At 38.0% G+C, this 19,867-nt stretch overlaps 1 protein-coding gene across 2 annotated transcripts; it reads left to right on the top strand.

Annotated features, from left to right (window-relative positions):
* The first annotated feature begins 2,740 nt into the window (after positions 1–2,740).
* On the top strand, positions 2,741–19,666 carry blzf1 (basic leucine zipper nuclear factor 1). Of its 2 annotated transcripts, XM_020531671.2 has the most exons (7): positions 2,741–2,817; positions 5,611–5,683; positions 6,935–7,380; positions 8,798–8,997; positions 11,010–11,138; positions 13,967–14,186; positions 16,782–19,666. In XM_020531671.2, the coding sequence occupies exons 2-7, from the start codon at positions 5,671–5,673 to the stop codon at positions 16,965–16,967; spliced, it is 1,194 nt and encodes a 397-aa protein (XP_020387260.2). In that variant the 5' UTR covers positions 2,741–2,817; positions 5,611–5,670; the 3' UTR covers positions 16,968–19,666. The 2 variants fall into 2 exon arrangements, with proteins under 2 accessions (XP_020387260.2, XP_048458901.1); XM_048602944.1 differs by lacking the exon at positions 5,611–5,683 and having other exon boundaries at positions 2,769–2,817.
* Positions 19,667–19,867: the final 201 nt, after the last annotated feature.

Raw genomic sequence — 19,867 nt, 5'->3', positions numbered from 1 at the left:
TGAAAAGCTACATTTGCTTCACCTGACACTCATTGAATTTACCTTAGAAGTTAGTATAGAATTGGATTAGCACAGTGAGTCACCGGTGTGGGCTGCAAGCAAACCAGAGATAAAGGACGGGTTCATTTGTCAGCCGAGAGGCAAGGTGGCAGACAGTAATGTTGCATAAGAGCCAGATGAAAACCTCAAATGGGACATCACTCAGAAGGCTGTTGCATGAGCATTCACACCAAGATTATGACTACATTGGTTGGCCTGCCAAACAGCCTATCAGTGATAAGGAGCAAGGAAGAGCCCAACTTCCAGTTGGCAGAGGAAATCATGCAAAGCATCTGCTCCATCTTCCAGAACCAGGGACACTGCTCTCCCACACCTGTTGCAAACTGTGTGTGACAGGTCATCTTCTCTCCTGCCACTCCTGTGAGGATGCAGCAATATACTATGTGGCTTTACATATGGCAGGTAGGAAAGTAACTTGCAAGAGAACATAAGGAGAGTAGAAAAATATATAGATAAGTTTATGAATGGACAAAGATCTAGCAAGTGGAGTATAATGTGGGGAAATGTGAAATTGTCCACCTTGACAGGAAGATTTTAAAAAAAAACTTACCTAATGGTGAGAAAGTGAAGAGTTCCGAGTTGCAGAAGGATGTGGACATCATTTTGTATGAATCACAAAATACTAGTACGCAGGTACAGCAAAAAATTAGGAAAGCTAATAGAATGCTACAATTTACTGCAAAAGGGAATTGAATACAAAAGTAGAGAGGTTATGTTTCAATTACATAGGTGAGACAAAATCTAGCGTACTATAACAAACACAGATGCTGGTAAACCAGCAGGTCTGGCAGTATCTGTGGAGAGAGAAAAACAGAATTATCGTTGAGTCAAGTATGGCTCTTCCTCAGAACTGAAAGGGGTTGGCAAATGTCTTTTTTTATACTTTTTACAGTGGCAGCGAGAGACAAAGAGAACTGATGGTGTAGAGGCTCAGTGCAAAAGTCAAACAGTTGTTAAATGGTGGTGAAAGAGAAAAAGGTGTGTAACTTAACGGTGTGAAAAGGACAGAATGGGTTCCTTACTAAGAACAACTTAAACAAGCCACAACAAGACAAGGCTGGGGGTGGGACAGGGTAAGAAAAATGGAGGACATCCTGTAGTCAGGCTCTGAAGTTCTATAAGTCAATATTAATTCATAGAGGTTAAGTCTTGGTAAGCAAGTAAAGTGTCATCTTCAACAACAAAAACACAAGTTGCTGGAAAAGCTCAGCAGGTCTAGCAACATCCGTGAAGAAAAAAAATCAGAGTTAACGTTTCAGGTCCAGCAACCCTTCCTCAGAATAGTTCTGCCTGACCTGCTGAGCTTTTCCAGCCACTTCTGTTTTTATTCCCGATTTACAGCATCCGCAGTTCTTTCACTTTTAAAGTATCGTCTCGATAGGAAGACTAAGTAATTTAAGATAAAGTCAATCCCCACATATTTGATTGATTTCAAAGTTAACTCTAAGCAATAGTGAACATCCAAAGTAAGAGATAAAAACCTGCAACCTCCATGCACAGTTATATCCTAACTAGTAGGTCACATGGCATTTCTTACATTAACTGGGCTGTTACAGAAGGGAAGGAGTTTAGGATGGAATGGAAAGTGAAAAGATTTGAAATTTGGGCAGAATTATTGGAAAAAATCTGAAGTGCTGAAAAACATTTCTGAATAACAGCAAACTGTTTTAAACTAAATGGATGGGGAAAACTGGATAAGTGGGATGAGAATACGCACTTGCAGAAAACATAGAACAAAATTGTTTTTATGTTATAATTTTGAAGAAACATCACATTTCACTGTAAATTGAAGGAAGACGGGGAAAGCAGAGGGAAGGGAGGAGGGGGGATTAGAGGGAAAGGAAGGGGAGTTGGAGGGAATGAGGGGGGTGATGCAGAAAGTGGCCTCCGCTGTTGTATAATTCAAAATAATTTAACAGTTGTGAAGTCCTTGCAGTTTACCAAGTGTTTAAAAGTAAATGCACATTTAACGACCGTGAAGTTGACTGCTCCCAAAATGTCAATTAATATGAAATTCACAAATACATTTCCCCTGACACAGTTAAGCAAAATAAACTGCAAAAGCAAACAAAACAAACAAAATAAGCCATCCCATTTCCAAAACAGGAAATAGGATGTCGATACCCTTTCGTAAATTCCCACAGTACTGCTGCTGCTGTAAATCGAAAGCTATTCTCCCTCCAAATCCGTTTTTTTTTTAAAAAAAAAAGGAGCATTAAAATTGTATTCACATAGTTTTGTTTGGTTTTTGACGTGCATACAGTAAACGAATTAAAACGAGCCCAGGGCAACCGCGCAACGCTCAGAAGACCTGCCGGATTTCTGAAAGGTCACCTAGATGATATCTTATATGACGAACGTTAAAGAAAAACATCCCCTATCTGAGGATATCCACAAGGAGCCGGCTCTCACCATCTTCACTGGCCCTCACTCAACACCACCTCTTCACTACTACTACTTCTTCTTCTTCTTCTTCTTCTCTTCTCTCTCGCGCGCTGATTCTGTTGGGCTGAATGACCCATAGCAACGGCCCGCGGGCACGGGATGTCAATCCAACTTCTTGCTTTTTAATTGAAAGCAGAGCAACACATTTTATTTCTCAAGTTTATGATTGTACAGGACTGCAACAGCACAATCACCTCTTTTTTTAAATCGAAGCGGTTTATTTGGGAGGTGAAAGGTCACCGGAAGTTGTCTGTCTCCCTGTGTTGTCAGGTGGGCTTAAGCTGCCACGCAGGAAGATAATGGCGACTCCGGGTGAGTGACATTTGAACCGCTTTTCTTAGGAGTGTTTCTTGCTTGAATCTAGTTGTGTCAATCGCTACAGTGTCTGACTAAAATCTAAATTAAGCTGGTGCAGAATTCCACTCCTGCCCCCGTGTTAGTTGTTCTCTCGGGCTCGAGGCTTTGGTGGATCTGCTTTCTTATTTGAAGTTTTTTTTAATTCTTTCGAGTTGGCCACAATCAGCGAAATAAATTTAGACAAAAGCAAATGCAATGTTGGAAATCTATGTTGAAAACGAAACGTGCTAGGCACGCTCAGGTTCCATAAGGCCATTAAAAAATAGGAGCATTAGTCGGCCCTTCGGTGTATTGAGTTTGCTCCACTGTTTGATGAGATCATGGCTGATCTGATCGTCCACAGTTTCACTTTCTTACCTTATGCCCATAACGCTGAATCCCTTTATAATTCGAAATCTGTCTTATTAGCCTTGAACATACTTAATGACCCAGCGTTGACAACCTTCTGCATAAGGAATTCCAGCCTCTGAGCCAAAAAAGTTCCTACCCATCTCCAATTTAAATAGGCAACACTTTACACTGAGATTATGCTCGCTTGTTCTATACTCTTTAGGGGAAGCAATCTCTCATCTACCCTGTCAAGACCCCAGGAATCTCATTTGTTTTAAGCTCTGGCAGCGTCTATGGCAAGAGAAGCACAGCTCACTTCTGATGTTTGATTTTTTTTATGTCAGATCTAGGAAAGATACAAATGAAGCCAGTTTTAAGCAAATAGAGGATGGTTGAGGGGTGAAAATGGAGGGAAATGAGAGGATCTTTTGTAGGGTGGAAGGCAGGAAGCATTAAGTAACAAAGGGGAAAACAGTGTAAGTAAAAATGAGATGGTAATACAGAATCATTGCCAACAACTGTTCTCTGAAAAAAATGTCATATCTAATAAAAAGATAAAACACTGCTGTTCAAGCATGCATTGAGTTTTATTGAAACAGCACTCCTGTTTAATTTAGTGTACTGTATTTATTGCTTGTAATATGTTCCCTGCTACGTTTAAGAGAGCAGATGTGAATTAAGTGATCATTTTGTGGAACACTGTCAAGTCTTTTACATTATGTTTAAATACCTTATATTTAAATAAAAATCCTTGATTATAGCTGTTTCGTCTGGGTTGATTTTCACTTATTCTTCTATCAATCATGGTTATAGAGATTTTTTTTTCTAAATGCTTCCACCCTTATTGCATGATGATTGAATAGTTCAAGGTACTTTCTACAGTAGATTATACCAGTTGAGAGATGTGGCAGTAGCTTTTTAATGTTTTTTTTTTGTTAATTTTAGTATTTGATAGCACTAGCAAAGCCACATTTGTTGTCCTGAGAAAGTCATGGTGGCAGACCTTATGATATTTCCATTACACAGTTGAAGCTAGGGGTAAATGGCTGGACTTTTTATTGTTTGAGATACTCTTTACTTGAGTCTTCTTTAAGAATTAGTATTTTTTTTTAATATTACAGTGTAACTGTTTCAGATTCCAGTTCTATTGTGCTGCTTTTTGTAAAACGGTTTTCAGTGCTGAGTATTTTGGAACTATACATTAAAGCATTTTTTAAATTCCCTTATGTTGCCCCAGTTCTCTGAAAGAGCTATCTATTCAGTTTAATTTTTCACATCTTTATTTGCTTCCTCTCAAAAGGTACTGTTATGAATTCTGTATCTACAACCATTTTTACCAAGGTCGTTCATTTCTATGCAATATTTTTAATCAAAAACCTTAACTTCTTTTATTTGTTTGTGATAAACTTATGGTTTTTAAGTATCAAATTGCACGCAGCAGAGAAGAATCTGCTCTGATTGCTTTGTCAAGATGCTTCAAAATTTTGAAAAATTAGATCTTCAACTTTTGTGTTAAGATCACAGTTCCTCTAATCTCATCTCAAATGTACACATTTCAGTTCTGATATCACAATAAACCTAAAGCAAATGTTGAATGGGATTGAGAAACGTGTCAGCCATTATTAAATGGCAGAGTAGACTTGATGAGCTAATTGGCCTAATTCTGCTGCTATATATCATGGTCGAAAATCTGAAATAAAAGCAGAAAATGTTGGGCATTCCCATCAAATCTGGCAACATCTATGAAGAGAGAAAGTCAGCATTTCAGATCGTGATATTTAATCATAACTCTGATAACACTGGCATCATCATAATTCCTGTTCTTTCCTAATTGCCTTGACATTCCCTCTAAAGTAGGATTTTTCAAGTGTGGGCACAATATTCTAATTATGACTTAACTATTGTTTGAATAAGGTATGTTGCATTTAGTTCTGCGTAAAACAATTTATAAAATAAGGATCCAATTCACATTTTTAAACTTTACAATCACCTTCCAATCTTAAAAGATTTATGTATCTGAACTAATCCTTCCAATCCTTTTTAAGGATTAAATGAATGTTCCTCCATTTTTCTCCATTCCAAACATTTGACGCGCATCTACTCAATAAATTTAAGGTGATTTAAGTCAGTGTTATGTAATTAATTTGCATATAAATTATTGTGATAATCTAATCTATTCAAATATGAAAGATTTATAACATAATAAAGTCGATAGAAAAGAATAGAAACTAAAGCTGTAATTTACTATGTCTTTAATTTTAAATGAACAAAAACTAGTTATGAATCATGTAATACACAATTTTAAAATTTTTTCCCCATAGTTAGTTATTTCAGACTTCTTAGAATGACTTAATAAACTGTTGTGTGTACTGATCTGGCAATAGGTTCAGCAGAGTAATTTGAATTATTTTTTCCCAGATGAAAATTAGTGACGGAACTAAAATTCAACACGTTGGGATTTTGACATAAGTCATCAGGATGGAGAATAAAGGTATTTTATTTAAGAATGAATTAAAATGTTTGCAATTAAATTTATTCTTTTAAAAGTCACAAGTTGTCCAGATCAAAAGAATGTAGGAGCATCAGCTGCAATTGATTTTAAACCCTTAGTCCCAGTCATATTTCAGTGTTCTTTTGGTCACCAAGCGTGAACACCTACAAACAAAAAGAAATAATTTTTGTACTAAGTTCAGAAAATCCTTTGTGCAGTCTTATCAATTTTTAGAACTGGTTACTCCATAGAGCAATTAAGTCAACTCAGAAGTTTTCCTAAATTCAATCCCGTAAAATGTAGCCATTGAGCTGCCAAACATGTTTTTCGAATAATATGCTTTTATTATTTGTACGAAGCTCAGAGTTATCTTTAAAAGTGGGAGTAGGGTTTAAGGAGGAGGAGGAATGGGACAGAAGGTGGACTAGAAGATATGGGCAGGAAAAAAAGGATGTTCAGAACGTTTGGATGATTAGTGCTAGGAGATATGTGAAAGGAGAACAAGTGAGTTGGGCAATATCTGCTCAACAGAGTTGTATTAAGTTTGTTACAATTCTGTTACTTTATGGTGGGGATAGATAATAACAATTCTCTTCCTGTTCACTTTATGGATGACTTGTGTCTTTCAATTGTAAACTCAAACTGCTTGTTTCAAATATTTCTTAGCCTTCTGTGTTAACCTATGTGATACTTAAAAACTGAAATAGTGTAATTTAGGAAGTGTGAATTAGAGTACTGTGATTCAAAGAATAATATTAATAGTGTTCTTACCAACTCCAAAAGTTATCGTGAAGAAAAAAAAATCATAGTTAACGTTTTAGGTCTAGTCAGAAAGAGGAAGGATCACTAGACTCAAAACATTAACTCCGATATTTTTTCTTCACAGATGCTGCCAGACCTGCTGAGCTTTTCCAGCAACATTTGTTTTTGCTCCTGATTCACAACATCAGCAATTCTTTCAGTTTTTAAAATATATCGTATTATCTGAGAGAGGGTCTTGCTTGAATGATGTCTACTGTGAAATAATTGTGCTTTGGAGTGGTCAGTATTTATTTGGATATAAATTTGAAATTATACTAGGCCCTAATGATTATCTTTATTCTTAGCATTTCAAATCGATACAGTTTCAACTATTTCAACTCTTGCATAGACTGTTGCCACAATATTATCTAAGCTAGAGTAATATCATTGAGCCATCAAAGCTAAATTTGTTAATTTTGTAATCATAGCCTTTCCTTTCTCACATTTTAGTTCAAATAGTACAACCTATCCGTGGACCTGGAGATGGAATGGAAACAGAAGAACCAGCCAAACCAATCGAGAATGCCACAGTAGTAAATAAAAAATGTCATCACACTCCACGAGCTAATGTAGGTTCCAATTCTTCCCAAATTGTCACCAAGCCTGGCGTTCTTCAGCTTGGGAAGGTTCAGCCTGACCAAGCTGTTGAGGTAGAAGCCATAAAAATCCTGGTACCCAAAGCAGCTCTAATTCATGAAATTCCTATAAAGAATACAAAGTTAAATGACTCCGCAGGTTCTCATAAGGGTGAGTTGTCAAGTCATCCAGAAAACGCTGCTGAACTCAAGAGAGAACTGACAGAACTAAAAGTCTCCATTGAAAAATCGCAAAGTTCAGAAAGAAAACTCCTACAAGATAAAGAGGGGCTGGCTAACCAAATCCGGATACAGACTGAGGTGAGATAACAATAACTGTTAAGTGGTGTAAACATACCTTGAAAGCCGTGTTCTAGTCCGGTGTTCACATCTGGCTGTTAACTGTAAGTTAAAGTACTGCAAAACAAATTGCTGGAAAAAAACTGAACATCATCTTTACCTGTGAGGAGAAAAAACAAGCTAGACCTTTTGAAGTGAAAAATGAGAGAGAAGCAACTGGTGTGGTGAGCTTTGGATATGTAGGGGGAGAAGGGAGAAATATACATTATGATCGCAGATGTGATTTTTATAAAAACAAATTGCTGAAAGCACTTAGCAACTCAGTATTTGTATCACTGTTCTGAAATACAGTTGTCTCCTTGTGCACTGGGCTGCTGAGTGTTTCCAGTAGTTTTAGTTTTTATATCACATTTGCATCATCTGCTGTAAAGTTATGGGTTGAATAACCTGCTTAATAGAAAATTAGTATAGTGCAGGCCATCATCTCAGTAGGTTGTTTGGATATAACAACTAAAATCCATCAGTCTCAGGCAAAAAGAAAGTTGTACATGGAGTGCAAGATCAGTCAATTATGCACTCCTTCACCTTGTTCTACTCAATTTAAAAATTTAAGTCTTTACAGCACTTTATAACATTATATTTTTGAGTAAACCTGAGGACCTCTGTGGCATTCATCAAACATTAGTGAGAAAATCACCTAATCATTTCAGCAGAGTTGCCTTTCTCTTAATACAATGGGTGTTTATATTGAAATCTGTAGAAAAAAAATGGGGCTGGATTTATTGATTGGCACCAGAGGTCCCGGTGCCAAGAGTGGAAGTAGGAGGTAAGCTTCCATGGTTAATGGAATCCAGGTACACAACACATCAGTGGAAGCCAATTAATTGCTATTAAAGATAACCCCTGCCTCTTAAGGTTGCTGATCCAATCAGATGCCTAGCAGCTTAGCATTGCCATTAAGAATGTGGCCATTGCTGGGGCTACAGCTAGAGGAAATAGTCACATTAATGCATCTGCACTCTTTCAACCAGGTAATGGAGTGGGGGGCCAGTCAAGAAAGCAAGGAATTGTTGAGGTCAGGTGGCATCATGTCTCAGGCTATCAGGTCTGTACACTCTATGTCACCAGGGTTAACCTAACTGAGCCTGTTCTTCACTCCCACTGTTGGTTAAATGTCAGCAGAGACTGACTTAACTTGGCTCAGGGTGAGAGGGCCATCTGCCATCACTCTTGCTAACGGCATGGTGTCTGAAAGGTAATGCACTCACCACTTGCACCTTTCTATACCATCTTGCCAATCTTCAACAGTCTTCAAGCACATCCCCCAAAGAACAGGTAGAATTGAACTGAACTTTGCAGAATTAACAATAATTGGTAGGTTTTATGTGGATAAAAAACTCAATATATTTAACAACTCAATGTTTTTAATCTATTTCAGATAAATCGTGAGCTAAAAAAATTACTTGTAGCCTCTGTTGGCAATGACCTTCAGTATCACTTTGAGCGTTTGGCACGTGAAAAAAATCAATTAATCCTGGAAAATGAGACTTTGAATCAAAACCTAGCTCAGCTCTCTGAGCAGCTGGAACGGATGACGATACAATGCGATGTGTGGCGCAGCAAGTTCCTTGCAAGCAGGTTGTATACTTTTACGGTCATTTGTATGAAAAGACTTCATTTTAGACAATGTCTTTTTGCTTATATTCTACTAACATTTTCTAATTCCTCTCCTTCATGTTCATTTCCACACATAACAATAGGGAGGACTATTATCATTAGTATTTTGTTCAGGTATGAAGTGATGATAACAGGTAATGCTAATTGTCATTCTGCACTGGTGGCCTTTTTCGTGTACATGGCAAATCTGATCTTAAACCCTTGTACTTGCTTAAATGTTTCATTACTTCTTGTAAAATTGTACAATAAATTTTACGTACATTTAAAAACTGAATTAAAAATAACTGTTCTAAGCTCACAAGACTGAGTGTCTCTCGTGATAATTCCAATGGAGTCCTAGGTGTCCAGTTAAATAATTCCCAGTTAATTATTTCAGAAAGGGGTAATGAGTAATTATTTAGTGTGATAGACAGTTTAAGTGGGGTACCATCAGGATTGGTACTTGGGACCACTATGGGATTCATAATTTGTAACATTTCACCTAATATCAAATGGTGTGATGGGGGTTGGAGAATGGTCAGAGTATAGAAGATTGCAACAAATTTTAAGAAGGCATTAACAAACTTAAGGATTGTGCTTTTATTTCGCATGAGTTTCAATACTGAAAAATGCATTTATTAACATTTTGGTGAGAAAATTAGGTAATATATAACTTGGAAATAATAATCCAATTGGTGGGGATCGGGGTGGGGGGTGTGGTTATGGTAGTCAAATGGACCTAGAGATATGATGACACTTGTAATATAAAAATTGTGACAATAAGACCATAGCAAAAATAAATGAAACACTTGATTTATTTCTAGAAAGATAGAATTGAAAAACAAAAAATATGCTAACCTTGACCACACTTGTGTATAGTTCTGGTTGCCATATTATATAGAAACAAATAGGAGCACTGAAGGTGGCACAAAAATATCCACAAGGGTGTGCAGCCTGAGACTCCAGAAATTAAAATGGGATTCAGAAGAAACTCAATTACTGTGTGCGAAACATGCTACAACAGGGAGCAGTCAAGATGAATTGTATAGGTACATTTAAGAATTAACTATTATTAGACAGAACAGAGCACAGGGCTATAATGATAAAGTTAGATGGTAGAATGATTACAGGAGAAAACCATTTGGCCTGTCACGTCTGTGCTGGTCCTGTTATTTACCTAGTGTCAATCCTCTGCATTTTCTTTGTGCCCATATAAATCTTCCCTTTTCAGTTAAAGGTCCAATTTCCTGCCATAAGCCTCTATCATAGAACTTAAGAACACAAGTAGGCCATTCGGCATTTCAAGCCTGTGCCGCCACTCAGTTAGATCATTGTTGATCTGGTTGTGGTCTCAACTCCATTTTCAGTTTGTTCTCCACTGGCTTCCCCACAATAACCCTTGACTTCAGTCCACATTTGGTGCCTCAATCAAAGTTTTCAACTTGCAAGAAAAATAATCTGGAGTAATCTTTCTGTATTATTGAAGTTCCTCAACACTGGACTGATACTTGTGAATCTATTCTGCACCCTTTCTAATGCCTGCACATCCTTCCAAAGGTGTGATGCCCAGAACTGGATTCAGTTCTCCAGCTGAGGGATCGTAGAAGGCTTCATTAGATCAAAAATGCTGGCATGGACTAGTGGGCTGATTGACTTCGTTCTATGCTGCATATTCCATCTAATCATTATAAAAGAACACAAATAGTTAAACCAGATAAATTCATTATTCCTAGACTTTTATGTACCCTGGTTTTAGTTGCTAAGAGAAATTTAAATGATTAGAATATCATCTTGTACCAAAAACATATATTGCAGTTTAAATTCCTTTAACATGTACTGTATAGATAATGTAAAATGTGATTCTTGGCCCATGTTAATGGCTTTCTTAAATGCCTTCTCATTTTTATAATTGTAGACACATTTTGTCATTTTGTAAAAAAATTCTAAACAGTAATTACCCAGAATTCATTTATTTTAATCTTCTTTCCATGTAGAGTGATGACAGAGGAATTAGCGCACGTTAGAACATCACTGCAGCGTCATGTCCGAGAAACCCAGAGTGCAATACAAGATCTTCTCAGTGAGCGTGAGCAATTTCGTCAGGATATGGTTGGATCCCATGAGTATGTTTCCATCCAGTTCAGTCATATCACATTTTATCTATTAAGCAATACACTGTCAACATTTAAACTGCTGTCAGCACCAAACTTTCATTAAGACCAGTCCTAAACTAATAGTCGCAATGTAACTTATCAAGCCATTCTGTTTACACTTGCACTTACTGAATTGATAGGCCCTAATGTTTTATAGCATATCAGGAGGGTATCTATTGGGTAAGTACCTCGCCTTTCATGTATGTCTATCTGTCAGTAAGGTACCAGTGCAGCAAAGAACAGGGCAACTCAACACAAATTTCTTACCTTCCAAACTTTCATTGTGCGTGTGCAGAACCCAGATGTTGCTGTCTGATTTTCCCTTTTCACCGTGATGAACACTGACTGTCTCACCAGTGTTCTTCCTATAAAATCTGGGCCAAGAAGTTATACCAAAATAAGAAATGAAAAATAGAATTCCACACTTCTGTTTAAAATGACCCCTCTTCCTCTTGGCCACCATTGCATCCAAGCAGCCAAACCAGTGCCCAGAGGACCTGGGAAAGGGAGGAGCAGTGGATCACATCTCCTCCAGGTTCATCAGGCCCATGGTGGTAGTTCATAAGTCTGATGCAGCAGTCTTTTTTTTCCCCACTCTATATTTGGAAACAGAGGCTCCAGTTGATGTAAATGAAAATATGTTAGAAATGGAAAGTCCCAAAGTTAGTGAAGTAGAATCTGCGCTGTGCGTTAGTATTTATTGATTTGTCAGTCAAAAGTGAGTGAGATGTTTAAACTTGAGCACTGGAAGGGAAAGGGTGGATGTTGATAATTTTTTTTATATTCATTCACCGAATGTGGGTGTCACTGGCTAGGTCAGCATTTATTGCCCATCCCTAATTCCCATGGGGCAGTTAAGAGTCATTCCATCAAAATAAATTATAAGAGTACTTCAGTGCATAAAAAATTTCACAAGACACAAAACACTTTTTCTACAGACTGTATTTGCTAACAGCAGCACATGCACGCTCATACAAACAGCTTGAGGGGAGGAATTCGGGACCAGGGAGAGGTGATTGAGTGGGACAGGTGATGATGGGAGATATCGGGTCTTAGGACGAGGAGAGGGAGGAATTGGGACCAGGGTTGGAGATGGAAGATTGAGATGTAGAAGATCAGATCCCGGGAAGAAAAACGATGGAGGTGGAGGGAGGGAGAGAGGGCATTCTGGCTCCTGGGTTCTCTCTGTTGCCTCTATCTGTTCTCTCTCTTTCCCCCTTCCCTACAACTGTTCTTTTTCTCTCCCCCTCTCTCCCCCTCTCTCTCTCTCTCTCTCTCTCTCTCTCTCTCTCTCTCTCTCTCCCTCTCTCCCCCCCCACCCAACACCTCACATCCGTTCTCTTTCTTCTGCCCTGGTCCGATTCCTGTTACAGCATTGCACCTATTCTGTGCGTATGCACATTACAGAAGTTGCTCATGGACAATGATATAGAGGATCTGGAACCGTGCATATGAATATATCCAAGTGATGTACATGCCTAGCTAGCGATTTTCATATGCCATGAATGAAAATGTTAAAAATGTAATGAGCTGTTGTATCGTGATTAGGCTTAAAGTGTTGCAATAATTGTCCCATACAAAAAGAGAAAAAAGCTCAACATTAGAATCTTATTTAAGGAGGCGGTAGCAAATTGTGAGTTTTAACTGGTTATGGTGAATTGGTGCTCGTTTTCAGTCACGGTAGCTTGGTCATGAATGTGCTTGTGGGGTCACTGTGCAATTCGATGAAGCTGTTGGGAATACTGAGTGCATGAATTTGGGGGGGGTCCTAGGTGTGTGTGTGTATATGGCGTGGTTGGAGGCACTGTTGACCAGGAAGTGCTGATTACAGTTTGTGCATGAAGGGAGAGCAGAGGGCTTCACTGAGTCTTCTGTCATTCGGAAACATGGAGAGATTGACTGAAATGCACGAGCGTATAAAATCACATTTTTACAAAATATCTTTTAAAAATACATTTTAATTTTCATCTTCATAAGGAAATGTTATATCCTGAAGATTACCAAGCTGATATAGTAGTGATTTTACTGGGGTGTAGAGTCATGTTAATTTTGAATATGTTCCTATATTGGTTAACAGAATTAGGGCATTGTTGCCCACCTGTATTGCCTTTGAAGCAAAGTTAAAATGGGGTTCATTGAAAAGTAATCATTGAAGTCCTGCCTTTGTCCTTTGGTTCGCTTTGCATGTAATAATCCAACAAGGTCATGTTTTATTGTTTGTACAGTCTTCATCCTGTAATACATCAACTAATATCAAATGTTGAAATGCTAAGGTCACTTCAGGTGCAACATCTAATCGGAGATAAATAAAGCAAAAACTAAGGATTCTGTCCATTTGATGTCAAATATTTTTGCCTAGTTGAAATGGCCTAGAAGCATTCATTACAGATCATAACAAATGCTACAATTACATGATTCTTTGACCCGGAAAAATGACAGACCTTTTTTGGTCTTCAGCCACTTTCAACACTGATTATTAACTAAAGAATGTTAATCCAGGAAAAAACTGTTTAGAATGCAACTATATTTATTTGTAATGAAGGCTTCAAATACTTGAAACTAATTTATGATCTCTGAAGCGTCCATAAATGGTAGTAAACTAAGGTAACAGTAATCACCCTCTTGTAATAATTAGGTGCACTTCCAAGAAGACCAGACGTTTGTAGTGACAATTGCACTACAAATATTATGCTCAGAAAGACAAGATTATTGTTACCTAGAATAAAGCATCCAGCTTGTATAGATTAGTTCTGTGCAGGACCAGATATGAAATCATTCATTTTCATTATACTTCACAGATTCCTCAAGGAGCTCTTGGTATCTCTGCAATGGGGCCGACAACAAACTTATTATCCTAATGCACAACCACATACCACTGTAGAACTTGCTTCTGTCAATCTTAGGTTAGCAGAGGCTATTAATTCTCAACTTCTTGGAAAACTGAGCACAAGTAATATACAAAAGACTGACCAACAGGTTGAATTCTGCAACACACCTGCTGAAAAGATGGCTGAAAAGGTACTGTACAATTCTACAAGGAAGGAGAATGGAGGGGGAAGGGGAGCAGGAGGAGGGATGGAGGAGAAGGGTAGGGATCAGATGGTGAAGAAGGGGGAGGGTAGGCATGGAGGAGGATGGGGATATAGGTGAGGAGGATGGAAGGGAAAGAACAGTTCGGGGCTGGACGAGAAGATGAGGGAAGAGAAATACTGGAGGTTGGGAGGAGTTATTGCAGTACTGTTCATGTTAATACAGATCTTGTGATGTCCATTAAGATTTCGGATCCTGATAATTTAGCAACAGTTAATTTAAACAGTGTCAAGAGGAGCAACATTAAATGCCTACTCCTGTGTGCTAACACTAGCTTTGAAATGGATACAGCAGTGATCATGTAAATTGACATTCTTGTGCTGCAACCGTCCTTAGGGTCCAACATGTCTGATTTGTCATTCAATTTGTATGTTGAGGAATTAGACCAATATTTTACCCCTTTAGAAGTCATTATTAAAGTTGAGTTGTTTGACTATCACTTATCAAACAAATAGGTGAATGCATTTGGGTTTCCTCCTACCATATTAATAATGTTAATTATTAATGTTTAATTTACAGTCTATTCAATACCTGTTTTGTGCAGTACTTAATTATGTGAATAAGACTGACTTCACTGCTTACTGGATTTAGCACCACATTCTAACTATCGAATTCTATTTCAAATGGTGTAGGTTTAGGAATAAAATCAACTAATTATTTAAATTAATAGTGATATGAAAATCAAAATATTGCCATTTTCAAACACTTGGGATTTTTTTTTCTGTCAGATAATAAGCATAGGGAATGTAACATGTTATAAGATTTTGAGAAATAAGAGCATTAGAATTAAGCCTGTTATACCATTTAGGAAGATCTTGGCTGATCTGATAGTAATCTTAACACCACTTTCCTGTGTGTCATTCATAACCCCATCTCCCCAGCTTGTCAATCAAATCTCGAAATAGCGGAGTTGGATAATCACCCAGCCTCCACTGCTCTTTGTAGGAGAGAATTCAAAAGATGAATGATCCTCTTAAGAGAAAAATTCTTTTGTCTTTGTCTTAAGTGGGAGATCCATAATTTTTTAACACAACCACTTAATTCCAGGAATCAACCTTCATGAATCATTTCTGAACAGCTTCCAATGCTCTCCTAAGTAAAGAGACAAAAATATACATAGTACTCCAGGTGCAGTCTCATCAGTGCCCTGTATGGTAGCACTACTGGGGAGGCAATGGCCTAGTGGTGTTATCGCTGGACTGTTAATCCAGACACCCAGATAATGTCCTAGGGACCCAGCTTCAAACCCCACCAGGGCAGATGGTGGAATTTGAATTCAATAAAATGTCTGGAATTAAGAATCTAATGATGACCATGAATCCATTGTCAATTGTCGTAAAAACCCATCTGGTTCACTAATGCCCTTTTAGGGAAGGAAGCTGCCATCCTTACCTGGTTTGGCCTACATGTGACTCTAGACCCACATCAATGTGGTTGACTCTAAACTGTCCTCTGGGTAATTAGGGATGGGCAATAAATGCTGTCTAGTCAGCAACGCCCTCATCCTGTGAACGAATGAAAAAAAAACAAGACTCTTTCCTACTCGTCTACTCCACTCCCCCTTTCAATCAAGACCGTCTTTCAATTTGTTTTTCTGATTACCTTCTTTCCCTGCAAGCTGTCTTTTTGTAATTCATGTATACTGAGAACCAGATCTCACTATGCTGGACAATTCTGTAATGTCTCCACATAAATATTATTCTGCTCCTCTGTTCTTCCTGCCAAAGAACAGGGAGAACCTCACATTTTCCCACATAATACTCCCAACTGCCAGCTTTTTACTACTCACTTAACTATTAATATATCTCAGTACAGACTCACCTGTCCTCCTCACTATGTGCTTTCTAGCACCTATGTAGCAAAATATGCTAATGATACAATACAATTGATCCCTTCATCCAAATCATTAATATAGATTGTAAATACTCCATGTCCCAACACTGTTTCCTGTTAGTTAAACTAGTTACAGTTTGCCAACTTCAACATGACCCACTTATCCTGATTCTCTTTTTTAAAAAAAGTACAAATTGCTGAAGAAACTCAGCAGGTCTGGCAGCAGAGAAAGCAGAGTTGACATTTTGAATCTAGTACCTTTTCTTTAGTATCAGTTGTAAGACCTGTTAGGCCGCTTGTGAAAGATATAGTTCAAAATTGGTCGACAAATGTAAAACCAACATCTCAATGAGTTTGCATATGGCAAAACATCTTGCAAATTGTATAACAATGGATTCATAATAAAAGCATAAATCAGTTAAGTTTAGTACAATTATCAAGCTAGATAGTGAACTACTCAAGTGTTAATTAAACCAAGTATTTAGTCTTTGAACCAAATATATAGTTTCTTCTGGAAATAAATTACGATAATAATTTGTTTATATTTACCACTGCAAACTGCAAGTTCATGTACCCTTATGCTTTGACAATTAGAATAAACTAAGCGTTACTTTATAATCATTACTGCTTCAATAAGAACTACCAACAGCTGACTTAGCACTTTACTCATTCTTTTTCTTTTATTTGCAGGTTTTAAACATGTTGGATCCTACACTGTGCAGCAAAGGAATGACTGATGTACCATTTTGTGATACTTCACCATCATCGCTTCTCTCTAATAAAAAGAGCATAGGACGCTTCCACCCATATACTAGATATGAAAATATCACATTTAATTGTTGCAACCAATGCACAGGAGAGTTAATAGTGTTGTGACCTATTTTTAATGAAAAGGTTACAGTGACATCAACAGGTTGTGCACTATTACTACTGTTATTGTTGACTGTTTAAAACTGGCAATACTTTGAAGCAATCATTATGTATTCAAAGGATTTTCTTATTTGCACATATTCCTTATATTTTTAAGAAAAATGTGCATATGATATATTAGTCTAAGAAGCACAGTGATGTATTCATCACTATTCTCTCTCATAAACTGCCTGAATCTTTACCTCAAGTTTCGCCCAGTTATGATAATGATTATGTATTTATACTGCCACTTGTTTTTTTAAGTGTTTTAATGTGTATTTATATATATGAGTGGAAGAGCGGAATTTTCTATCTTCTTAATGTGGTGCAGAGTTGAAAATGACTATATCTGATCAAGTGTTACTAAAATGTCCAATTAGATCAGTATGATCTATATAGTGTCACCTATGAAGTATTGTGCAAGTCAGAGTATTCAATTTGTAAAGAAATATGCCATTCTGTTTTTGATACAACTGTAAAATGTTTGTCCATCCATTCTTTAGTCTTTTCAATTGAATAGAATGTTGAATTACAGGCTAAAAGAGCATAAAGACTTGAGTTTTCAGAGACTCGAGATTAACAGATATATCAAGATATATAGAATTCTTTTCATACAGGTTATTAAAACATGCAATTATTTAAATTACAGGTGGTCATTGTAGCAGAGACTATCACAATTTTAAAAAGTATTTTCACGTGCACTTGCAAAGGAAGAACGTAAAAGGATGTAGTGAAAGAGCAAGGAAATAAGAGAGAGCAGCCTTTTGCAATCTAGAAGGGTTGTTTAGGCCGGCTAATTTGGTGTTCGTTCAAAATTTGTTGCTCAAAGTCTTATTTTAAAATACTGGTCCAAATAACACCAATCATGTGGTAACCTTCGAGGCAAATTCAGTTAATTGACTGTAGTAATTAATACAATTTCATGATTTGTACCAAGTAAATGAGTCTTATTCAATGGACCATTGTGAAAAGTGAGGTTTCAGATAAGCTGAAGTAGAGTGGAGGATTTGTTTCATCAACATAATTATCAGTAATTGGCAGGTTGGAATGTGTGTTTTCTTATGCAGAAAAGTTACAAATTGGGCATATTAGTTGCATGTAGACAGTACAGCTGCATCTTCCCATATTTTGGTTTAAATTCAATCAATCTTGGGATATTAGCTGAAATAACTCCACAGATGTCAGTATCACATCACCCTCTCTTTAACATGGGAAGGCCTTGAGACTGATCGAGCTGTCTAAGCCAGCTCTTAGAGTGAACAGGATGTCTGACACTCTTGTTCTTAGCTGTCAACCAGGGCTCCCTGATTGGACCAGAAAGACAGCCCCAACCAGGGAACTCATATTTTGTGATGTCCACCTGGCTGACCTCATTACAGTTACTGCATCACTCCCTGTCTGAGTCTGAGGATATAAGCCTTTCGTAGCTCCTCCTGGGGTGTTTTAGCACTGGGTCAAGTTCCTCCAACTCTGCCTCTGATGCAGGCAGTACGTAAAGCACAGTAGCTTATCTGTTGAAGAATTTCATTCGCTTCACGAGGCAGCAAAGATTCTGAGTATCTTAAACATTGATCAGAAGGGAGAACCCATGTGTTCCAGAACAGTTGGAAAGGCTGTTGAGGAGCTGGGCACGTTTTGCTACCACACCATGGACGAGTTTGCAGCTTTCATGTTGTCTTTGTGTTTGTTCAGGACTGTCACACTAACCCAAACTTTATTCGTCACTGGACCTGACCTCAACCATGTCTCATACCCATGCAGGGCCATTTTTGGGGTTCGTACATCAAAATTTGTTCCCTGAAGTAAGCTGTCTCTCTTGCTTAGTGGAGTTTTGTGTCTGGTATTGGTGTTCCTGACGCACCCTCATGTTATTTTCCCATGGGTGTAACCTGGTTTTGTCAATTCTGTTGCTCAAGGTCACTTGGGGTGCTTGGAACACATTTTTCCATTCTAAGGTGTATGCCTGCCTGGGAGAAACATCTAAGGACTATGTCCAAGTTGTCTAAGTTCTCCTTATTGGCCTTCCCTGTTATGAGCACATCATCTAAATAAATTGCAACCAGGGTAGATCCTGTGAAATGTTCTCCATTGCCCCCTGAAAAATTGCACAGGCTGACAACAACCCAAATGGTATTCTTGTATATTGGTAAAACCCTTATGCGTATTAATTGTAGCATATTTCTAGGAATCATCTAACTGCAATTGCAAGTACACATGGCTGCCATCCAGTTTTGTGAAGAACAGCCCCTCCCTTGTGAGGGATTAGGGTATTATTCCAGCTGCAAAAGCACTTTACCCCACAAGGTCTGGAAAGATCAAATTTAACCTAGTGTGGAGTCTCCTCCCAATTAGCAACTCTACGAGAGCTAACCCTGTAGTTGCGTGAGGGTTGGTCCTGTAATCAAATTGGAACTGGGACAGTTTGGTATTCAGTGAAGCTGTTGGCTAAAGTTTGGACTGCTGTTTCTGCCAAACCGTTGGATGGTATGGACCTGTCCTTATATGGTGAATACCATTCACCTTTATGAAATACTCATAAGTCCCTGCTGGTAAACTATGGCCCGTTATCTGTGACCAATATGTCCGGGATTTGTGTATTGCAAAAGATGTGTGCAGTTTTTCTATCACTGTCTCTGTGTTTGATGAATAAACTTTATGCACCTCAACCAGTTTGATTGGGCGATAACAATGACTAAGAACATTGAACCTGTGAAAGGACCTGCATAATGTAACCAAGTCCAGGGTTTACACTGCCGTTCTCATGAATGTGTGGGAGATGCTGGTGGTAATTTTTGTCTGGGCGCTGCCCCACCAATGCAGCTGTGTCTGCATCTAGTCTGGCCCACCAGACATAACTTTTCACTGAC

Source organism: Rhincodon typus, chromosome 11, assembly GCF_021869965.1.
Source record: "Rhincodon typus isolate 14 chromosome 11, sRhiTyp1.1, whole genome shotgun sequence".
In the NCBI taxonomy this organism is placed as follows: Eukaryota; Metazoa; Chordata; class Chondrichthyes; order Orectolobiformes; family Rhincodontidae; genus Rhincodon; species Rhincodon typus.
Note: the sequence above shows the minus strand (reverse complement) of the source record. Positions and strands in the feature narration are given on the sequence as shown.

Excerpts from the sequence above, each read along its gene's own strand:
- blzf1 (XM_020531671.2), top strand. Across the intron at positions 7,381-8,797 it reads AAATCCGGATACAGACTGAG|ATAAATCGTGAGCTAAAAAA; the intron begins GTGAGATAACAA and ends AATCTATTTCAG. Across the intron at positions 11,139-13,966 it reads GATATGGTTGGATCCCATGA|ATTCCTCAAGGAGCTCTTGG; the intron begins GTATGTTTCCAT and ends TATACTTCACAG.